The 23,587-nt window shown below is 37.2% G+C and overlaps 1 protein-coding gene and 2 long non-coding RNA genes across 3 annotated transcripts in view; 1 reads left to right on the top strand and 2 right to left on the bottom strand.

The window, feature by feature from the left end:
- Nucleotides 1-16,615, bottom strand: part of LOC141686597 (uncharacterized) — a 34,549-nt gene extending 17,934 nt beyond the window's left edge. The window contains exon 1 of the long non-coding RNA XR_012560740.1: nucleotides 16,175-16,615. This is a non-coding gene — a long non-coding RNA (uncharacterized LOC141686597). The remainder of the gene's footprint in view (nucleotides 1-16,174) is intronic.
- Nucleotides 16,616-16,729: 114 nt separating this feature from the next.
- LOC141686596 (uncharacterized) lies at nucleotides 16,730-19,882 on the top strand. Its single transcript, XR_012560739.1, has 2 exons — nucleotides 16,730-17,096; nucleotides 19,464-19,882. It is a non-coding gene; the product is annotated as an uncharacterized LOC141686596 (long non-coding RNA).
- Nucleotides 19,883-20,005: 123 nt separating this feature from the next.
- On the bottom strand, nucleotides 20,006-23,187 carry LOC141686594 (uncharacterized). Its single transcript, XM_074491620.1, has one exon. It carries the CDS (start codon nucleotides 22,977-22,979, stop codon nucleotides 20,793-20,795), a length of 2,187 nt encoding a protein of 728 aa, XP_074347721.1. The 5' UTR covers nucleotides 22,980-23,187; the 3' UTR covers nucleotides 20,006-20,792.
- Nucleotides 23,188-23,587: the final 400 nt, after the last annotated feature.

Here is a 23,587-nt window from a genome sequence, read left to right as displayed (position 1 = left end):
TTTTTCATATAAATCTGAGCCTGGGCTGTCATCTCTTTATTGTTTCTTTCTTCAGTCATTTCTGGGTTGGTTGCTTGCACAGTAGGGTTGGTTTGGTCAATGCCTAGGCCCAATTCAATCCCTTCTGTGACTTGGTTGCTTTTTTGCTCTTTTGAGCCTTGTTTGGTTGCTTTTGGATCTGAGAGGGTCTCTATGACCTGAACTTCTTTTCTCCCATCATCCCTTGATTGTTGGTGATGTTTCTTAATACTTTGCTGTTTCCGGAGCACGACTGCCTTTCTCTTGTTGTCTTGATGGGTCTCAGCCATTACCAGAGCCTGGCTATAACATCTTTCAGCTACCTCATAGTCTCCCTTGATTTGTCCTACCCCGGTTGGGGTTGGGAACTTGATTTTCAAATGTGATATGGAGGTGATTGCTTGGATCCTGGTCAAGGCTGAGCGCCCGATTATGCCGTTGTAAGATGAGGGAGTATTGATCACGTAGAACTTAATCACATGGGTAACTTGGTTTGGGGCCGATCCAAACATCACTGGCAAGTACAAAGTTCCTTGGATCGGGACCAAGTTGTTCCCTTGAAAGGCATATGTCATAGCCTACTCGTTTATTCGAGTATTTAACTCAACTCAAATAAGAATGTAATAAGTAAATAGTGGATCAAGCATCAGAGAGATCTCACAAAGTAACATCTGTCAAAGAATAAAGAAACATTGTTCATCTGCAGACTTGAAGATTCACTGGAAGAAGTTCAAGAATTTGATCATGCCTCAGTGATATAAATCAAGATCGTGGATTTAATCAAGTGACAGAGATCTCGTCAAGGTATCATTTATTACAAGGATTCAATCAGAACAACAAAGTCAAGACATGAAGAAACGTCACAAAAGTTAGTCACTCATGAACCAGACAGTACATCGAGTGTCAGCATTGAAGTGACGGAATTAATTCATAAGTCTCAGTGACTTTCAGAAGATTGTCAGAAGAATGGATGCTGCTCAAGGTTAGTATTAATTCTCTATTAATTAATTAAGTCATATAATTTAATTAAGAAAATAAATTATATCTGCAAGGAATAATTTATTGATTAATTGAATTAAATTGATTAATTAATTTAGAATTAATATTAAGGATTTTCAGAATGTTAATTGATTAAAATCTGTGATAATTCTAAATAAGACAACTGATTGTACTAGTATGACAATCGGTATGACAATTGATAGTCATACCGAATGTCATGCTAATTCAGTTGATTGTATTGATAGAATTATTATTTAGATTAAAATCAATTATTAATTCAGTAAAACAATTTCATTTGAACTAATATGACAAACGGTATGACAATCAATAGTCATACCGAAAGTCTTGCTAGTTCATTTTAATTGTCTTGCTAGCTCTAATAGATTGTCTCACCGAAAGTCTTTCAAGCTAAAAAGGATTGTCATTCCAGTTCTTTTTCTCTCGGTTGGATTGTTAAATAGAAGCAGAAGCAGCAATTCAAAACATCAATCAATCATACAGAACAAGAGAACACAGCAGAGAACAAAAGAAAAATATTTCATCATCCATCTGCTTATTCAAGATCAAATATTCTAGTTTGTTAATGTTAAATCCAAACCACTAGAATTACTTATCTTGTTCTTGTATATCTATCTAGCGGATTAAAATCCCTAGAACTTAATCTCAAATCGCTTTTAGCATTTGATCTTTTAATTACAAAAATAGAAAAAGTTCATGTCGAATTTATTCTAAATTTGTAATAATTAATTTGAGATTAATCCCTTGTAACCGATACCGTAGTTGTAACACCTTTCAAGTTTAATAAAAGTTTTATTTAACTTGAATTTTGTTTCACAATTTTATTCCGCATTTTATTCGACGAAACGGTATTGTTTGCATTCAACCCCCCCTTCTACAAACAAATTGGGACCTAACAATTGGTATCAGAGCCTTCTGATTAACGTACAAATCAAGATCCTAGACTTTTGTGTTTCTTTCACTTCTTGAATTTTTATTCACTCAAAAATTCATAATGACTACACAAAAAGTTGGAACCGTTAAAATTCCACTTTTCGATAAAGAAAATTATGTGATGTGGAAGAAGAAGATGCTACTGTTTTTACAGGTTGCTAATCCCAAATATTTGCAAGTGTTGAAGAAGGGTCCAAAAATTCCTATGGTTATTGAACCAGAGGTAATAGAGAACGATGTGGTGATCACCAAAGCGAGAACTTATGTGAAGGATCCTGAGGACTTCTCTCCTGCTGAAATAGAAGAAGCTTCCCTGGATGCTAGCCTTCAATTAATCTTAGTAGATTCCCTTAATCCCCTAATGAACAGACATGTGATGAATTGTAAAGATTCTAAACATATCTGGAAAACTATTGAGATTATTAATGAAGGCACAGAGGAAGTTAGGGAGAACAAACTAGAAATCCTAACCTCTGAGTATGAATACTTTAAATCCAATCCAGGAGAAGGAATCACTGAAGTGTTTGAGAGGTACAATGCATTGATCAACAACCTGAACATTAATGGTAAATACTATTCCATCAGGGAGGTCAATAAAAAGTTCCTTTTAACACTGCCAACTCATCTCGAACATGGAATCACTGCCATAAGAGAAGCAAGAGATCTGAGTGAGATTTCTTTGGAAAGGCTCTATGGTGTGTTAAAGACTTATGAGTTGGAGCAGATTCAGCAGAAGGAAGTTTACGGGAAAGGAAGAGTGGTCAGCACGTCTACTGCTCTGGTAGCTGATGAACAACAACAACAACCACTATATCAACAACAATCTCAACAGTCAGATAGAATGGTACAGTCTTCCAAGGCTGAAGATAATGTGATAGTAGCAGAATTTGATTCACCTACTACAAATCAATCAGGAGATGATTATTATTCCTTGGAAGAACTGGAGCAATTGGAGGATGAGTCAATGGCCCTGATTGTCAAGAGATTCTCAAATGTCAGATTCAAAAGGAATCCCAAGTTCAAGTACAAGTCCAACTACAACAGATTCCAGAAAGGTGGATCTTCATCCTCTAACACCAGCAGTGGTGGGTATAAAACAGGGATGGTTGATCGGAGCACCATTCGATGCTTCAACTGTAATGAGTTGGGACACTTTGCCACAGAATGCAGGAAGCCAAAACAAGCAAGGAAGAACTCTTATGATTCTAATCAGAAGAGTAAATCTGAAAGGGCGTACCTGGCAAAGGGAAGAAGTTGGGATGATACTGACAGTGAAGACGAAGAAGTTGGGAATCTTGCTCTCATGGCTAGTGATGCAAGCACCTCATCGTCAAGAAAAGAGGTAAAACTTTCTGATGCTGAAATGGTTTATCATCTAAGAGGTAACTTAGATTGTGCTCGTCGTGATAATGAATTGTTAAATCAACAAATCAAAGACCTTGAGAAAGAGGTCAATGAATTAAGACTTGTGCACATTAATCAAGATAAACTTAAAGACCAAGTATCTTTTCTAGAGAATAGAGTTGACTGTTATAGACAACTCGAAACTATTCTCAAAGACAAGATCACCGGTCTTGAGGCTAAGGTTAAAGCTTACTTTAATTCTTGTTCGAAGTCCAAAGAGTTTTACAATAAGCAAGCTGTTAATCAAACACATGGAATAGGTTATGATTACAATGCTGCTATTGGAAAATTAGGCATAAACTCCCCTCCTCATGTATGTGCTAAAGGCAGGGAAGTACCACATGTGCTTAAGGGTGTTGATGAACCCCTCTATAAGGAATCAATTGCTGAACCATTTGATGAGACCTCTTTTATTATTCAAGAAGAAATCCGTGCTGAAGATAATGCTAATGGGAAAACTGTCTCCAAGTCAAGTGTGTCAAAAGTTCCAGTCAAGGTTGTGAAAGCAACTGAGACTAACTCAGACACACATGAGTTGGATAGCACAAATGCCATGTCTACCATGCATAAGTTGCCTATTGTTAATCCTTCTCATAAAGCATGTGGTGTTCCTGATTGTATGTCTTGTGCTTTTAATCTGTTGTTTGCTTATTTTAATGGTAAGCATGCTTCTAATGATAAGACTACTCCTCGTCAGCATGTGAATAATAGAAAGCATGATAGGTCTAAGACTGCTAGTCCTCCTAAAGCTAGAAAGGAGACATTTGTGCCTAAGCCTAAACATAAATCTGATAAGGCTGTTTTAAAGGTCAAATGTTCAGTCATTGAGAATGTTGAGAATAGTGAAATTAAGAATGTTGTTTTGCCTGATAAAGGCCAATTTTACAAGTATGCCGGACCCAGCCAAGCTTGGGTTCCGAAGAAGTTCTAATCCATTTGTATTGCAGGGCATTAAACAGGTACAACCGGTAGTGTGGATTCTTGACAGTGGATCGTCAAGACATATGACCGGAGATAGAGCCCTGCTATCAAATGTGGTTGAGAAAGCTGGCCCAGTGGTTACCTTTGGAGATAACAGCAAAGGTTTAACGGAGGGATATGGCTGTTTGCAAGCTGGAAATGTTATCATTGAAAATGTATATCTTGTGCAAGGACTTGAACACAATCTGCTTAGCATTAGTCAGTTCTGTGACAACGGCTACAATGTTTTATTCGACAAGCTGAAGTGTCAGATTCTGCACAAGAAAAGTGAAAAACCCTCCTTAATGGGAATACGGAAAGGAAATCTGTTCGTAGCTGACATGAACTCTGGAAGCAATCTTGAAGTCAATTGTTTCTATGCAAAAGCATCGTCAAATGAGAGTTGGCTATGGCACAAGAGACTTTCCCATCTCAATTTCAAGACAATGAATTCTCTTGTCAAAAGAGAATTGGTAAGAGGTCTGCCTCAGCTGGAATTCTCTCCAGAAGGACTATGTGAGGCTTGCCAGAAAGGAAAGTCAAAGAAAGCAAGTCACAAAGGCACTGACACATCTTCCATAACTGGTGTTCTGCAATTATTGCACATGGATTTATTTGGTCCAGTTAATATCCTTTCTATGTCAAAGAAGTGTTACTGTCTTGTGATAGTTGATGACTATTCCAAGTATACGTGGGTTTTATTTCTTCACTCTAAGGATGAAACACCACAAGTTGTGATTGATCATATCAAGATGATTGAGTTAGATTCTAACGTCCCTGTTAGAGCAATAAGGTCAGATAATGGAACAGAATTCAAGAATGCACTTCTAAATGGATTCTGTACAGACAAAGGGATCACCAGACAATTTTCAGCTCCTAGAACCCCTCAGCAAAATGGAGTGGTAGAAAGGAAGAATCGTACATTGATTGAAGCTGCAAGAACGATGTTAAATGAATCAGGTCTTCCAATGTACTTTTGGGCTGAAGCTGTCAATACTGCATGTTATACTCAGAATCGAACTCTAATCAACAAAGACTTCATGAAAACTCCTTATGAGATTTTGAATGAACAGAAACCTTCTATCAAATACTTTCATGTATTTGGTGCCAGATGCTTCGTGCTCAAGGATGGAGATGATCGTCGTGGTAAGTTCGAGGCAAAGGCATATGAGGGTATTTTTGTTGGATATGGAAGAAGATCATATAGAGTGTATATCATTGATCAACACAAAGTAACTGAAAGTGTCAATGTTACATTTGATGACACTAAACTCTCTAGTATCCAAACTGAAGATCCTTCTGAGAAACTGAAGTTTGATGATACGTCAGATTCAGAGTCAGAACATGGTCAAGAACCTGAGGTTGTTGCTGTTGAAGAACCTGTTAATCCTGATAATACTCAAGGTAATAGTGATGGAAACTCTGGAAACAATGGAGATACCACTGCTACTGACGGAGAATCTTCAAGTCAACATGGCAACAATCAGGGGGAGATGCTGAAGGATCATCTAGTAGGACACAACATCACAATGAATTTCAAGGCGAATCATCAAGATCAAATCTTCCAAGACAGACAGTCTGGAATAAAGCTCACCCTTTTGAGTTGATTATTGGTGATCCAGATGTTGGAGTCAGAACTAGACGTGCTACTCAAAATGAGTGTCTGTTCTCAGGATTTCTTTCTGAGATGGAACCTAAGAAAATTGAAGAAGCACTAACTGATCCAGATTGGGTGATTGCTATGCAAGATGAACTCAATCAGTTTGAAAGTCAACAAGTCTGGAAACTGGTACCTAGGCCTGTACACAAGAAAGCTGTTGGTACAAGGTGGGTATTCAGGAATAAACTAGATGAAGATGGTGTGGTTACAAGAAACAAGGCAAGACTGGTAGCTAAAGGGTATTCTCAAGCTGAAGGTATTGATTATGATGAAACCTATGCTCCAGTGGCTAGACTTGAGGCCATCAGGATATTTCTGGCATTCGCAGCATTTTCAAACTTTAAAGTTTATCAAATGGATGTCAAGAGCGCCTTTCTGAATGGAAAGATGGACGAAGAGGTATATGTAGAGCAACCTCCTGGTTTTGAAGATCCAGATCATATGGATTTTGTCTTCTTTCTTTTCAAGGCTATCTATGGGCTAAAACAGTCACCAAGAAAATGGTATGACACTCTCTCTGAATTTCTTATTGAAAATAGCTTTATTAGAGGTGTCATAGACAAAACTCTCTTTTCTAAAAAACATAAGAATGATACTATATTAGTCCAAGTCTATGTGGATGATATAATATTTGGGTCTACTAATGATAATCTCTGTAAGAGATTTGCTAAGTTAATGCACAGCAAGTTTGAAATGAGCATGATGGGAGAGCTGAAGTTCTTTCTTGGATTACAAGTAAATCAAAGGTTAGATGGAACATTTATTTGTCAATCCAAGTATCTCAAGGAACTCCTCAAAAATACAATCTAGAGGATTCTGCATCAGCAAGGACTCCATCAACTACAGCTGTCAAGCTTGGACCATGTGAAAACTCCATTAAGGTAGATGTCACAAGCTACAGAGGTATGATTGGCTCGTTACTCTATCTTACTGCAAGTAGACCAGATATTATGTATGCTACATGCCTATGTGCAAGGTTCCAAGCGGATCCTAGAGATATTCATCTCGTTGCTGTTAAACGAATCTTAAGATATCTTAAGGGAACACCAAATCTAGGTATTTGGTACCCTAAAGAATCTGGTTTTAACCTTGTCGGATATACAGATTCAGATTATGCAGGAAGTGTTGTTGATAGGAAAAGCACCTCAGGATGTTGTCAATTCTTAGGAAGCAGGCTAGTCTCATGGTACAGCAAGAAACAGCAAACAGTTTCCAACTCAACGGCCGAGGCTGAATATATTGCTGCTGGAAGCTGCTGTGCTCAGATCTTGTGGATTAGGAACCAACTACGAGACTATGGCTCTGTATTGAACAAGATTCCTATTTTATGTGACAACACAAGTGCAATAGCCATCACCAACAACCCTGTGCAGCACTCGAGGACAAAGCACATTGACATCAGGTATCATTTTATTAGAGAGCACGTCATGAATGGTACTGTTGAACTATTTTTTGTTCCAACAGAAGAACAAATAGCAGATATTTTCACTAAACCACTTGACGAATCCACATTTTCCAGATTAGTTGGTAAATTGGGCATGTTAAATAGTTTTTGTGATTAATTTAATTAATATCTGGAATCTGTTCTTGAATGAATTTACAAATGAATTTTTCATAAATGAAAAATTCATTTGCAAATTTATTTTATCATTTTATCATATTTCTTGCTTATTTCTATGTAATATATATTATCTTATCTATGTTATTTACTCTACTTGTTAATTTAAAATATCTCAGAATATTTTATTTCCTCTAAAAATATTTTTCTATGAATTTTATTTGCTAAAATTCAACAGAAATCTATTTTTGGAATAAAAATAATTAATTCTGATATATTATCTTTGTTTCTGTAAAAATTATAAGTTTTTATTTCAGTTTTACTATTTTGAAATGTGGTTTCAGTACTTAATTAGAAGTCTGTACATATTCATTTTGTTTTTCTACTGCAAAGACAATCGGCAAGACAATTAAAATTGTCTTGCTGAAAATCATTTCAGTAAACATGAAAATATAAATCTGTTATGCTTATTTTATCTTATTCTAGAATGACAATCGGCAAGACAATTGAAATTGTCTTGCTGAAAGTCATTTTAGTAAATAATGACTGCTTATTTTAAAATCAGATTAATTTTATAACTGGCAAGACAATCGGTATGACTATCAGATTGTCATACCAGTTATATTTTTAATACTTAGTTTATTTGTTTCATTTCCTTCTTTTTGCCTGGTATGACAATCGGTATGACAATCCCGGATTGTCATACCAGCTGTCATATATAAGCGTGTGTTGTGTATTGTTTTAAACCATCACAGCAGTTTCATTTCTCAAAAATTTGAACAGTTTTTTTTACTCTCTTTTACTCTCTTCTCTCTCCTCGAACAAGAACAAAACCATCAATCCAATTATTTCTTGCTCGAGTTTTTACTCAGCACACTAAATCATCACTTTGTGATATATACATACAAGTATATACATAAAGAGGTGCTGTTGAAATTTTCTTAAAAATAAAAGTTATTATAAAAAACGCCAAAATCAAATTAAAATCAGTTTGCCCCTTCAAATTCAATTTTAATTTTAATTTCTTATTTGTGTCTTTTGGTGTGTCAAAACTGTGTGAGTGATTTAAGAATTTTAACGAGATACATTTCTGTCTAAATTTTTCGATTATAATTAATTTAATTCAAATTATTAAATTAATTTAATTAATTCGAATTTTCTTAATATTATTCTTAAAATTCTGAAAAGCTTGTGTCTTATTATTATTTTATAAAAAATGGCTCTCAATTTCCAAATTATCGCGCATAATCAAGTTGGTTATTTCAATCCGGAAAAATGTGATGTTGAAAAATTTAAGCCTTGGATTAGATTTTTAAATGATCATTCGATTGTTAGCTCTGCTATTAAATCAAATGTGATTTTAAACGTCGATCTACTTAGACTGATTTGCACAACTTCTACTGTGGCCGATGATTCAAAATCTTTTTCATTCACCATCGCAAACACACAGTATGTAGTTGATGAAACAGTCGTCAATCGTGCTTTAAATTTTCCACTAGACAATTTCTGTAATTTACCCTCTGAAAATGATATCACAAATTTTTTCAATGCCATTCACTATCAGGGGGTGATCAATTTAACCAAACTTTCTAAATCAAATTTGGTGTCTGAATGGGATATATTCTTCGATACACTTTCCAAAGTGTTTGCCAACTGCACAAAATCTAATTTTCATAACATTACTTCCACCCTGCAGTATATTGGTCTTGCGGTTGTTTTCAATCAAAGGATCAATTTTGGCAAACTACTTTTTCCCATTCTCTTGAGACGTCTAACTTCTGCTTTACGTGATCATTCTACAAATCGTAGGGTATCATGTTACTATGCTCGTTTTCTTATGCTTATAGCAGATCATCTACTCACCCCTGAACACAAAGCACTTTTTGCTAACTCTGCTGTAACCGAACCCCCACCAGTTAGCAAAAAGATTTACACTCGCCAAGACACAACCTTCAAATTTATGCAAGTATCAGTACTTGTATCTGCTTTCATGGCCAATTATATTCCCTTGCCTATTTTTAATCTTCCCGGCCATGAACAGCAATCTCAACCTCCAGTGGTTCAAGCCACCCAGGCTCTTCCATTACAGGTAGTAACTCCTCACTCTCACTCTCACTCTCTTCCTACTTCTGTTAACAGACCCTCAGCGGTTGATAGGGCTGACCATGAAGTTGTAGAACCACAGCTTCAATCCCAGGTCATAGAGCCAAACACAGAGTCTCATTCTATCTCACCCTCTCCCCCACTGTCTAAAATGTTACCCAGAAGATTACTAGGAAGTAGTACAATGTCAAATATGAGTGAACCCTCAGCTCTGCCTCCTCCTAAGAAAAGAAAAACCTATTCTGAGGCATCTGAAAGCCCATCCTTGTCCTCCCAACAGGACATGGACTTTGAAATGGCCAATGAACAGTTTCTAGAGGCATTCTCTCAACAGGATGCATCTATTGAAATTCGCCATCGGGCCATGACATCCTGTACTGAGTCAAGCACAATTCCATTACTCACAATGGAACCATACACTTCCCCAGATAATACTCAGGACACCCAGCGAGGAGTGCACGTCGAGTCGGTTACAGTGCCTGCCATAGTTACGGCAGAAGAGCAGTCACATGCTTCAGAGGGAAAATCTGACTCTCCGCCATCTTTAATAGAGTCATTTTCTCCCCTCCCAGATCCAACAACTCTGGCTCCCTTATGGGATTCTCCACTCGCAGATTTATCTGGAGAAAGTGGAGGGCAACTCGGTCAATCTATCCCTGAAGCAATTCAGACATCTATTCCAAAAGATTTGATAGCATTGACTGAGGATCGGGACTCGCGAATTCCCATTGCACCACCACTGACCTCTCTTGAAGAGGCTAGGGTGATTTTTAATGCAGGTACACAAGAACAGCAATTGGAAGACTCCTCACGAGCAATCATATTGAGAGAAACACATGCACGTGAGATGAGTGAACCAAATACGAGTGAACTTCAGGTGAGAGCACACACAGACACTGATACTGTCAACCTGTTAGCTCAGATTGCTGCACTGAAAGAAGAACTTGCTAAAAGTCAAGCTGAAGCTCAAGCATTTAAAGCACAAGTGGTTGAACGGTCTTCTTCTTCCACCTCTGTCGACAATCAGCTTGCAATCATAAGGAATGACATCTCAGATTTAAAGACTACTGTAATACCAAAGCTCAATTCTATTCAGGACACTCCAAATTTATCAGCTGATGACATATCCAACTTCTGCTCCCTACATACAAGAATGACTTCTCTTGAAGACCTCGTTGAGATGAATCATTCACTGGACAACTCAAGATTTGTAAAGATAGAGACGGGCATGGAACATCTAAATGTAGGCATGAAGCACTTATATTACATGATCAAGAATTCTCATTGCCCTAATGAAGATCAAAGAGCTTATTTTGAAGGACCGTCTGGTGGAGGATCAGGCTCTGGAAGTGGTGGAGGTTTCAAAGGAAAGTCTGTAGAGGATCCCTCAACTAAGGGGGAGAAGAAAGGAAGTAGTTCCAAAGGGAAAGAAAAAGATACTTCTGCTGGAAATAAAGGAAAGGCTGATGATGCCTACTACAGTGGAGAACAGGATGACTTCGATATTTTTGACATTCCCACTGAACCAGTTCAGGAAGATAAAGATGGGTTATTTGAAGCTGAAGAAGAAAGTGATTTTGAAGATTGGGAAGAAGAAGATACAGTGGATCCTAGGTTTGAGAAAGAATTTCAGAAATAGCAGTCAGAGATGCAAAGAAAGGAAGCTGAACTCAAGAAGGTCTCACAGATCATTGACAGGAGAAAAGACATTCAAAGAACAGAAACTCTTCAAAAGCAACGTCTTCATGACATTAAAGCTCAAGAAAGGAGAAGAGATGTCAGACTGAAGATTGGTGGAAAGTGGGATGAAGCTAGGAGAGTACTCGATATGCCTCAGCTATGCACTAACAATGATAGGCAGTTCTTACATCTTCTTGACAAGCTGGAAATCTCAAATCCTAACAATGACATGTACATGAATGCTATCAAGACTGAAGTCTCAAGGATCACAGCTGCTTTTGATAGATCCCTAAATGAGATGAGCATTTTTGTATATTATCAGAGTGAAGGATCATTCAAAGTGTCACTTCATCTATTTGAGAATCGTTCGTTGTCAGAGATATGGGTTCTTTTAAACAAAGTGAAAAGAAGCTCAGAGTTGAATGAAGTTCTTCGGGAAAGGCTTAAAGAGTTTGCCAGCAGAGCTAGTCCTCAAGTGGTCAACAATCCTCATCAAGTGAGATTCTTTAAGTCTGATTGTCTTCAAATCTGTCAGCTAGATGTACAATCTCTTAAAGACTACTCAGCTAAGCATCTGGTCTGGATGGAACATCATTTGAGAACTGCTGGATATTCATCCATGTTGAAGACTCAAGCTGCTGACTTGATTCAAGCTTATTGTGAGAAGAATGTTAAAAGGTACAATCAACTCAAGAATAAGTTGAAGACAGTTGGAATTCAACCAGTCAGACCTGCAAGCTTCACTTCAGAAAAAGATCGTATCTTTGACAAGAAATTGCTTCAAGATTTAGAAGAAGGTGAAGTCAGAAGAGAAGACAGTTAAAGTCAATTAGCTCAAAACTCAATGTAATATGATTAGAGCGTTATGAATCAAGATAGTCTAATGTAGTTATATGTTCAGGCTAGAGGAACATCTATCTTGTATTCACTTGTAAATTTCATTTGGAATCTGGAAAATGTTAAATATAATCCAGAACTTTTCTGCTATTTACTTTACATTACTGTTTATATCTTTTTCTTATTTGTTAGTTGAGTTATCCTCTAGGTATTTGTTGTTATTGTCTAACAAGCAAATAGGGGGAGATTGAAAGGCATATGTCATAGCCTACTCGTTTATTCGAGTATTTAACTCAACTCAAATAAGAATGTAATAAGTAAATAGTGGATCAAGCATCAGAGAGATCTCACAAAGTAACATCTGTCAAAGAATAAAGAAACATTGTTCATCTGCAGACTTGAAGATTCACTGGAAGAAGTTCAAGAATTTGATCATGCCTCAGTGATATAAATCAAGATCGTGGATTTAATCAAGTGACAGAGATCTCGTCAAGGTATCATTTATTACAAGGATTCAATCAGAACAACAAAGTCAAGACATGAAGAAATGTCACAAAAGTTAGTCACTCATGAACCAGACAGTACATCGAGTGTCAGCATTGAAGTGACGGAATTAATTCATAAGTCTCAGTGACTTTCAGAAGATTGTCAGAAGAATGGATGCTGCTCAGGGTTAGTATTAATTCTCTATTAATTAATTAAGTCATATAATTTAATTAAGAAAATAAATTATATCTGCAAGGAATAATTTATTGATTAATTGAATTAAATTGATTAATTAATTTAGAATTAATATTAAGGATTTTCAGAATGTTAATTGATTAAAATCTGTGATAATTCTAAATAAGACAACTGATTGTACTAGTATGACAATCGTTATGACAATTGATAGTCATACCGAATGTCATGCTAATTCAGTTGATTGTATTGATAGAATTATTATTTAGATTAAAATCAATTATTAATTCAGTAAAACAATTTCATTTGAACTAATATGACAATCGGTATGACAATCAATAGTCATACCGAAAGTCTTGCTAGTTCATTTTAATTGTCTTGCTAGCTCTAATAGATTGTCTCACCGAAAGTCTTTCAAGCTAAAAAGGATTGTCATTCCAGTTCTTTTTCTCTCGGTTGGATTGTTAAATAGAAGCAGAAGCAGCAATTCAAAACATCAATCAATCATACAGAACAAGAGAACACAGCAGAGAACAAAAGAAAAATATTTCATCATCCATCTGCTTATTCAAGATCAAATATTCTAGTTTGTTAATGTTAAATCCAAACCACTAGAATTACTTATCTTGTTCTTGTATATCTATCTAGCGGATTAAAATCCCTAGAACTTAATCTCAAATCGCTTTTAGCATTTGATCTTTTAATTACAAAAATAGAAAAAGTTCATGTCGAATTTATTCTAAATTTGTAATAATTAATTTGAGATTAATCCCTTGTAACCGATACCGTAGTTGTAACACCTTTCAAGTTTAATAAAAGTTTTATTTAACTTGAATTTTGTTTCACAATTTTATTCCGCATTTTATTCGACGAAACGGTATTGTTTGCATTCAACCCCCCCTTCTACAAACAAATTGGGACCTAACACGAACCCATACAGAGGGGTCCTCTCGGCATTCATTTGAGCGCACGCTCCCTAGCTTCATCCGGTCCACAGTATGCTTGAAGAGTATGTTTACTGAAGATCCATTATCAATCAGCATCCTTCTCACTTCGTTGTCAAAGATATCAAGTGTTACCACCAAGGCTTCGTTGTGATTTGGGTTGACCCCTTCATAATCCTTGCTGCTGAATGAGATCATCATCTCCGGGTAGGATTGAATTGAGAATACCTCATCTCCTGAGCCCGGGCTCCTAGGGGGAGAGTGTGAGCCTCCCAGGACCACATTTACCACATTCTTACCTTTTCTTTGCCTTTCCTCTCTCTGATTTTTCTCCCTTGAGATGTATTGATTCAGGTTGCCTTTCTTAACTTGATCTTCAATGAAGTATTTTAAAGAGAGATAATTCTCAGTCTTGTGCCCATGGGTTTCATGATAGTCGCACTGTCTGTTGTAAGGCCTGCTCTCTGGGGGAGTCTGCATTGGCTTTGGAGGATAGTAGAATGGCTTTCCCTTGATCTCCTTCAATATCTCTTCCCGGGTCCTGTTTAGTTGTGTCCACTCTGGCTCTTGCCTAGGCTCCCTTTGCTGCCTAGGGGGACCGGGATCACTTTTGGACTCTGTTTTAGGGCCCGATCTTTGGAATATTGGGGTATTTTGTACAACATTTGTTTGCTGGGTTTGGTTGCTTTGTTTGAACTTTTTCTCCTGATGGTAACCCCCTTTCGGTCGGTCATCAGAAGATTTGTTCCTGTTTCCTCCATTCCGAGTCATTCTCATTGCCTGAAGAACATCCGTTTCTTTTATGAACCGGGTTGCCATAGAATAAGCAGCGGTCAGGCTTTGGGGTTCCTTGTTTATCAATTCCACAATATATCTCTCGTTGTGTTCTGGATCCAGGTTTCTTCGAAATATGCTTAAAGCCTCCCTTTCATCGAGATTCGAAACTTTGTTGATGGCTTCCTGGAACCTCCGCATGTAGGCTGAGAGTGCTTCGTTATCGTACTGGCGGATTGTCTCCAGGTGGCACATATGCATTTCATGTGTTTTATTGGCTCTGAATCTTCTAAGGAAGGCTTCTCTGAATTCTTTCCAGGAGTGGATGCTTCTGTATGGGATTCTGCTAAACCATCTTTGAGCCCCCCCTTTGAGGGTCGAGGCGAAGAATCTGGATTTCGTCAAGTCATTGTAATAGTATATCTGAGCTATCTGTTCGAAGTAGTTGAGGTGCTCTTCCGGATCCCCCAGCCCATCGAAAGAATCGAAGTTGTAGTGTTTGAGATTTTTCCAATCGGGGGATGGCTTCTAGGGAGTGGCTGAAGGGCGTGAGGGTCCCCCCCAACTTCCACCCCATATTCTTTTTCCATTTTTCTCTGGAGCTCGTAGATCATTTCCTTGAGGTCTTTCTGACCCTCCTCTTCGTCATCGGAAATGAGTTCGGGGGTAGGGTCCCTCCGAGTTCTTTTTCCTTTTGTTTTAGCTAGGAGCCTCTCCTCCTCTATCTGCATTCTTTTCTGAATTTTTTGCTCCAGCTTTTCCTCCTCTTCTTTTCTTATCTTTTCTCTGATTTCTTCTAACTTTTTCTTTCTGGTTGCTTCTGTCTCCTTCTTACTAGGCTCTTTTTGATTCTTTTTTGCCTTAGCCCCAATTCGGTCGAAGACAGATCTCCTGGATTGCTGAGAGTCCCCGGACTCTTCTTGCTTATCATCTTGTTCAAATTCCATCTGAGCCCGGGCTTGTTCATCTCTGTAGAGCCTGATTGCTTCAGCAAGTTCATGGCTTGTTAAGTTAGCCATATGCTCCTCTGCAACTGGAACATTGGTGTACTTGTACTGATTTAGCTCTATGACATTTCTAGCATCCCTGATTGGGGTATGCTGTGTCAGTGGTTGCTCGTGGAAGGTCTCCCTGTCTCCCCCAGGTTCTTGAACTTGAGAGGGGTCTTGATCCTGAATATGGGTACTGGCGGAGGGCCTACCAGCTGTACTTTTTCCTGCTCTTGCCATCACCACAAATGTACAAACAACTGACCAAGATTTGAGGCTACAAATGTGGATCTGGGGTTGCTTTTTTGAATATTACAAAATTTTTCCAGAATAACAGCAAGCAAACTTTCTGGGTTTTGCTAACAATAATACCAAACAAGAACAGGAGGCTCTTGAACACAAAAGAAAATACGCAAGCTAAAACAGTTCTGGGTTTTAAATCACCAAGACTATTAAACCCCAGGCTTCGAGATTACCAAGATTATCAAACCCTAAACAACTAAAACTTAACAAACAAGAGCGGGCTCACACAAACACGGCCTAAAGCAAGAAGCTCATACAAACGTGGCTAAAATGAAAACTCATATTCAAGAAAGGGTTTGGTTGTTTATGTTCTTACAGGTTTGAAAGTGGACTCTCTCAAGAGTTTGCTGATGAAGATGAATCCAGGGGCACCGAGACCCAAGGATGGAGCTCCCTCCTTCTAGCGCCAAATGATAACTCCGGTGAGCGGGCGGCTTCGTCCGACGGCGTTCCTGGACCTTTTGTGCGGGGGTGAGGTGTAGCTGCTGGTTGGGCGCCTGCAAAACAACACCGGAAGGGGGGTTTGGCTCCCACGGCGCCTCCGGTGTAAGAATAAGAACAGGCTTTGGAGAAGATGAAGGTATGTATATATGTAATATCGAGGCTGATGTGTGTGTGTTTATAGATGTGTATATGTGATGGCTGCTGTGTATTTTTGAATGTATGAGAGTGTGTGAGTATAAATGAGTGAATATTTTCCAACCCCTAAACCCTTCAGTCTTGGGGGTATATATAGCCCCAAGGTAGGGTTTAGGGGTAGTTACCTCTAAATCTGGGCCGTTGGATCTTAGGAGCGGAGGACGCCTGGCTTGGGCAGATTGCTTACACGTGTCCAGGGGAGGACCACCTCCAGAGTGTCCTAACGGCCTCTGACACGCGCCGTGCTTGTCTGGGGTGTTGGTTGTTGATAGTTGGCATAGTCACGTGCCCACGTACCTCTCCTTGGCAGGTTGTGGGATATGATGTGTCTGCTGAGACCCCCTTATGGTTGCTGAGATCCGGATCCGGGTATGCAGGTGGACCCGGATCCGGGTACGCAGGTGGATCCGGATCTGGGCAACAGGATAGACCCGGGCCTGGGAGAGGGGGGTCTTGGTAGATCAGTGTCCTTACCGGGTCTCTTATACCCTATCATAGAAACAAGAAAATGAAGATGGAAAGAATTAATGTTGATCTCGAGGCTTCGATTTACTTGTCTTTGGTCGATTGGTGGGCTATATTCATAAAGAGGATCACTGGTATAAAAATCGTCAAATTCTTATGTATATGTCTTCTATTACTGGTTTTGAACAATAACAATTTGTTGTTGATTACTTTATGGTTTGATTTTTGTTTACTGCTCTTTGTTGACAAGTACTAAGTAGTTTGGTTTTGCTTGTTCGTCTCTAGTTGATTATATTTTAATTTGGGAATAGTTGGTATCTTCTGATTTACTGAAAGTGCATTTAGATAGAGGATGAATGAATCCCCAATCTGTTGTATCGGAGCCTTATTTGACCTAGAATTTTAATTTGTCACTTAGTACAAATAAAAATATAGACACTTCAATTTAATGTTTGAAGTGGTGTTTCATGTTCGACTAGTAGTATATGGAATTAGAGTCATGATATTTTCAAAGAATAAAGAAAAGTTGCTGCTGATTGCGATGTGGCTCTTTCAGATACTTCACTTTCTTTGTTTTAACTTCGTAATTAGGGAAAGAAAGTAGTTCAGATATTGATACCTGCATTGGGGCATACATATAGGGATTTATGAGATCAATCCAAAGCATACCAAGTATAATCATCTTTTCATTATATGATTTTCAACCCTCATTTTTCCGCATGTAAAATAAAATTTATTAAGTGAATATGTGCAGGAAATGTCATGTGTTCTATAAAAACCATTAGCACTGGATTACATTGTTTTCATATTCTCTGATCCCATTTTATGTGCACAAGATGCATACATCACTAGTGAAAAATAGGACTAGCTTTCCTTTCTATGTACAAGGACTTGATTTTTGGTTAAGTCAACATTTAAAAAACTTCTATTTCCAGTCTCCACAAGGTCAAACTAGTAATCTATGTTGTGTCTTCAATCTGATTCATGTTGTCTAAGGATTTGAAACTGTCTCAGTTGATGTCTTTGATTATGTTGTTATTTACTTGGGTCTTTTTGGGGTTTGGTTAACATATATACTATGGTATATATAATGTTTTCCTGGGAGCCTATACTTGCTATGAATACTGAAAATATCTATTTATAATCAGTTCGTATTGATCCAGGTTTAATATGAAAACTGTAGATTTCTTTGCAAATTAAAAGTTACTGAATGTGATATATGCCTGCCAGTTGATTACATCTTTGACATTCTATTAAAGAACTTTTTCATTTGGTTTATACATTTTTACTGGTTAACATGTGTATGCATCCTTGCTGTAGGTCGGGCATTGTGTAAATCACAAGTAATGCTTAAAGCATAAGTGTTCTCCATGAGCCATGTAACTTTACTGAAGTATCATTATGAACTCGCGAATTAAAATTTGATACAGAAGTATTATATCTACTAATGCTCAGAAGCTAATAATGTGATATGGAAGTCATTGGTGTGTTATCCTTGTTCAAGTGCAGCTAATCTTAAAAACAGTTTTTTACAAGATATTTTTTATTGTCAATAAAAATTTTTGTAGATTGTACAAAGCTTCATAATTCTACAAGCAGCCACCAATATAGATCATTTAGCTGACCTTATAAAATTTGAACAATTGAATATTTTTTAACAAAATTTATTTGGATTTCTACAATTGGATATTACTGGCAAAAAAGAAAGAAGAAAAACTTGGCTGGTGTATAGGTCATCTAGTGTCTTGGAAAAATTGTTGCCTGTTCTATCCAAAAGTCTTATATCTTCTTTCTTGATGTTACTTTCCAGTTTGTTACTTATTTGGATTCCATTTAACCATTACAGTAATGCTTTTTATATTTAAGCATTCCAGTGATGCTTAAGAGAATATTAGATTAGTCTTCATTCTATATCTTCATTCTATATATTATTTAAGCAGATGCAGTGTTTAGTTGTATCGACGAGCCCTTTTTAGAGTCTCTGCTTGCCTGTTCTTGCAATAAATAATAATGGAGAAAAAATTAGTATGAATGTCAAGGAAACAGATGGGATGTACCTTGAAGTTGGGAATTCTGACATTGCACAACCATCAAGTATACAGATTTTTGTAAATGTATAGTTTCCTTCTGTTCTAGGAAAGAAATATATAGACATGGTTAAATTCCATGTAATATGTATCACTATCAACTTGGTAAAAGTAGTAAAAACTCAGATGGAAGTATAATTGTTACATATCAACATGTAATTGTTGTAAAAGTCAATTTTTTTTACCCAAGTTCACAAATTTCATCTTTACTTGGTCGTTGTAATATGACCACACTTCAGGTATGCTCTATGTTGTCACCTGTGATTTTAATGACCGGGACTGCTATGCATAGAATCTAATTGTTCTAAATCTCAAGATTGATAAACGTAATCTTGCAGTTTCATAGTCATATATACTTGCTGCAAAATTACACCTTTTATGGTTATGAATTACCTTCTCCTCTCTGCTCTGCAGGACTTTTCTCTTCACCGAAAGACTCAGATATATTTGAATTAATATTTCAAGATGTCTGGAAAAACTTTTGACCACATTTGCTCTCTTGTGATGGAGCCTGTCCAAATCACGAGATCATAGATTTAAGGATGGAAATGTAATGTCCTTGCAAAATAAAGTAGCCATGGCTATATGGAGGCTGAAATCTGGTGAAACACTGGCATCAATTGGTGAAGAGATCAGGGCACAGCAAAGTACCGCCTCTCAAGTTACATGGTCCTGTGTGGAGGCTTTGGAAGTAAATGGCTTTCGTCACCTCATGTGGCCTTCATTTTATGCGTGTGTCTTGAGTTGTTACCCTTCTTCATTTTGGAATGAAAATCTATATTTTTATGCCTGATAATCTGCAAACACTTCTTTCAAAGGAAAAATTAAGCAAATCTCTTTTCATGTGTGTGTCTTGAGTTGTTAGTAACAACAAAGAGCTTTCACCTTCCACTTCTTACACCTTTTGTTTAACTAAAATGGATGTGCATTACAGAAATCTTTTTTGTCAAATATATGCCAACCCTGTCACTAAAGAAATCTTGACAGCTTACTGATGAAGTTATCTAGCACATAAAAAATAAGAAAATGGACAGAGTGAGTGTTTCATTTAATTTGTCTGATGTTTCTCTACAAGTCATGCTCCTCGTATCTTTCTTTCAATACTTACAGGTGTAAACAAAGGAAGATGAATATACTGATCACCTTTTTTGCCTTGTTTCACAAAAATGACGGGTAATACAATATACTGATCGAAACTGCTTTCTACGCTCAGTTGGTTACAGCACTGTAAAGGGAGGTATCGAGTTTAACTCTCAATGAAAGCATTCAAGCACCTCTGTTTCAATTTTCTGTTTGCTTGCTAAAATTTGCCCTATATGTGGACTAAAGAAAAGAATAATATAGTATGGCAATTGGCAAGTGTCAACACCTAATTATAATCAATTTTCTAAATTTTATTGCCTTTAAATAGCCTGAGAATATAGGGCCGAAATTATGCCAGAATTTTACATGCCAAGATACAACGCAATCCTAATCTCACAAACCCTACAAAATTTGATGACCAGAGGCCATAAAACTGCAAAAGGTTAACTTACCTCAACAATGCATGACAAAAAGTTGGCCACTGAGATGGTGCTTCACCTTTTATAGAGCAAGTAAGATGCAGATCTATCTTGCTTGAGAACTAGCTGCTCAGACAAGGTGGTATTTCCATATTCTTGTACAATTTTTACAGAACAGCTGTACACTTGAGTACAATTTCGGGACAGCTTTGTAGCTACTCCGCATCATAGATATGTCATTTCAGATACCCAATCTTCTCCAAGTGATTTCCAAATGATGGAATATCGAGATCTCCTCATACTTTTTGATGACAGAATATCTGATCAAAAAATACCATGTGACGTCATTAGGTACAAATCCGTTGCTCACGCCTCTGCATAACAGTGCATATGCATCATCAAGCATGTCTGCTTTACAAAATGAACAGATCAAAGTGCTGTAAGTGATAGTATCTGGACAAATTCCTTCAAGCAGTATCTTCTCAAAGAGGCCCAGAGCTTCTTGCACATGCCCCATCTTGCACAAACCATTTATGAGACTGTTGTAAGTGACTACATCAGGTCTCAGTCCTCGTTGTATAATATCTTTCAAAAACTCAAATGCATTTTCAATTTTTCCAATTCTGCACAAGCCATTGATCAAAATGTTGCATGATATGATTTTGGGAGTTAATCCCTTCCTGATCATTTCCTCAAATAGTCCCAATGCTTTCTCAACAGACCCCTCCATGCAAAGTGCCTTTATCATGGAGTTGTATGTAATTTCATCAAGGGCACAGCCTCTGAATAACATATCATTTATAAGCTTAAGCGCTTCCTGCAATTCACCTCTCCTCAAAAAAGAATTAATTAAGGTATTGTAAGTTATAGTGTTGGCAATTACACCTTCCAATAACATATCTCGGACTAATGCCAATGCATCTTCTATCTGATCAACCTTGCAGAGCCCATATATCAGAGAATTGAAAGTGAATGCATCAGGTTTACATCCTCTGTTCATCATGTCAGAGTATAGTTCCACAGCCTCCTTGGCCTTCTCATCCTTAGCTAAAGCATGTATCAGGCAGTTGTATCCGACAGTGTTTAAGCTGATCCCCAGTGCTGACATTTCATGGATAACGTCTTCTGCTTCCTTTAATCTGCCAGCCTTGCAGAACCCATCAATTAAACTCGTGTATGTTATAACATTGGGCTTGCAACCCAAAATTTCCATCTCTTTCATCAAATTGCGAGCTAATGAAAAACATTTCTTCAAACACAGACCACGAATCATTATGTTATATGTATAGATGTCTGGACGGCAACCAACAGCCGTCATCCTCTGCCTTAAAACAGCATTGGCATCATCAAACCGTCCACTGGACACATAACCATTAATCAAAGTATTGAACAAAACAACATTAGGTTCAGGCACTCTTTCTAGCAAAGCTCCGGCTTTATCAACTTGACCAGTTCGGCATAATCCATCTATCAGAATTCCATAAGTAAACTTGCTAGGATTGAAGCCTCGGAGAAGCATTCTATCGACCAATTTAGCACCTTCATGAATCCTCTTAGCACGGCAAAGACCATGAATAACATCATTAAAAGTATCAACATCAGGTGTGCAACCCATCAGAAACATTTCCTCCAAATATTTTAGTACATCATTTATTCTATTCACCTTACAAAGCGCATGTATTAGTGTCTGGTAAATAACTGAATTCGGTACACACCCATGTTTTGTCATATCTCTTAAAAGCGAACACGCAGAATCCACCTCATTAACCATACAAAGCGCTTTCATCACCACACCAAAAGTGAAAACAGTTGGAGAAACACCCTTGCGCAACATCTCATAAAAAACATTCGGTGCAACAGCCGGACAATCCCCAGCCACCAATATATCCAAAACAACATTATACGACCTAAAACTAGGTTCACAACTAAACACATTCCTCATATCAAAAAGTAACCGTGTCGATTGACCAGGTAAACCAGCCCTAGCATAACACCTCATTACAGAAATAAAAAGCGACTCCCTAAACACAACCCCTTCCTCTTTCATCCGCAACAACAATCCATCAATCAACTTAAACTCCCCGACCGCCCCAAGTTTAGTAATCAAAGTACAATACACATCAAACGTATGAGTATACCCCATTTGAGTCCCTGCCTTATGGAACAAATCCATACAAGTAGGGACATCGAGAGGGAGTTGAAGCAACTTATTAAGCTGAAACGGGGTAATTCGATTAAGCGACTTTCGAAGCTGTTCGATATCAAATGGTTCAAGTAAACTCTCCCAATCTGTTTCAATTTTTTCATCACAAGTACCAACAACATTCTCATCATCCCCAGTTAAGCTACAATATGTAAAGATTGGATTTTTACACAAAGATTGTAGCTTTTTGACATAATGAGAACCAAGATTCAATCTTTTTAGCATAATTTTTACTGGGTAATCAGAAAAATGCAAAAGCTAAGCGAACAATAGATTTCCATTGCAAATACATTAAATTTCCAGGGTTATAAGCAACTGAGTTATTGTGTGTGTGTATGCATAAACAGTCAAAATGAAGAAGAAAGGGAGCAAAATGAAGAGCTCTAACCTGGGAACAAGTGTTTGTATTTGCTGCAAAAATATTCTACAGGATTTCTATGTTTGGGAAAAAATTACAAAACAAAAATACAACTTCTTTATATTCAAGTGACTAAGAATAATTTTTTGATAATTTTTACCGAGCATTTCTAAAAAGTATATTTTATTTAGTTTTGTTTTAATTTTTGACCTTGCAAAAAAAAGGTAATTTTCAACTTTCATGAAAAAATTAAATATTTTTCAAAAAATATTAAAAAAAATTGAGAATGCCTATAATCCCTATCACACATTACACATATTAGGTGCGAAACGTATTTTGATCTTAATTATTTATTTTAACTGTCTATATTTTTATACTTTTAATGTGATATTCATTTGCCAAATACATAACATGAAAAAATATATAATTAATTGATACTTCTAACAGAAAGAATAAAAAAATTGGTATTTTTTTA

Source organism: Apium graveolens, chromosome 9 (genome assembly GCF_009905375.1).
Source record: "Apium graveolens cultivar Ventura chromosome 9, ASM990537v1, whole genome shotgun sequence".
Lineage (NCBI taxonomy): Eukaryota > Viridiplantae > Streptophyta > Magnoliopsida > Apiales > Apiaceae > Apium > Apium graveolens.
This window is presented reverse-complemented; position numbering and strand designations above follow the sequence as displayed.

Bases quoted from the DNA above. Each gene is read 5' to 3' on its own strand.
- LOC141686594 (XM_074491620.1), bottom strand. From the start codon at position 22,979: ATGCTAAAAAGATTGAATCTTGGTTCTCATTATGTCAAAAAGCTACAA.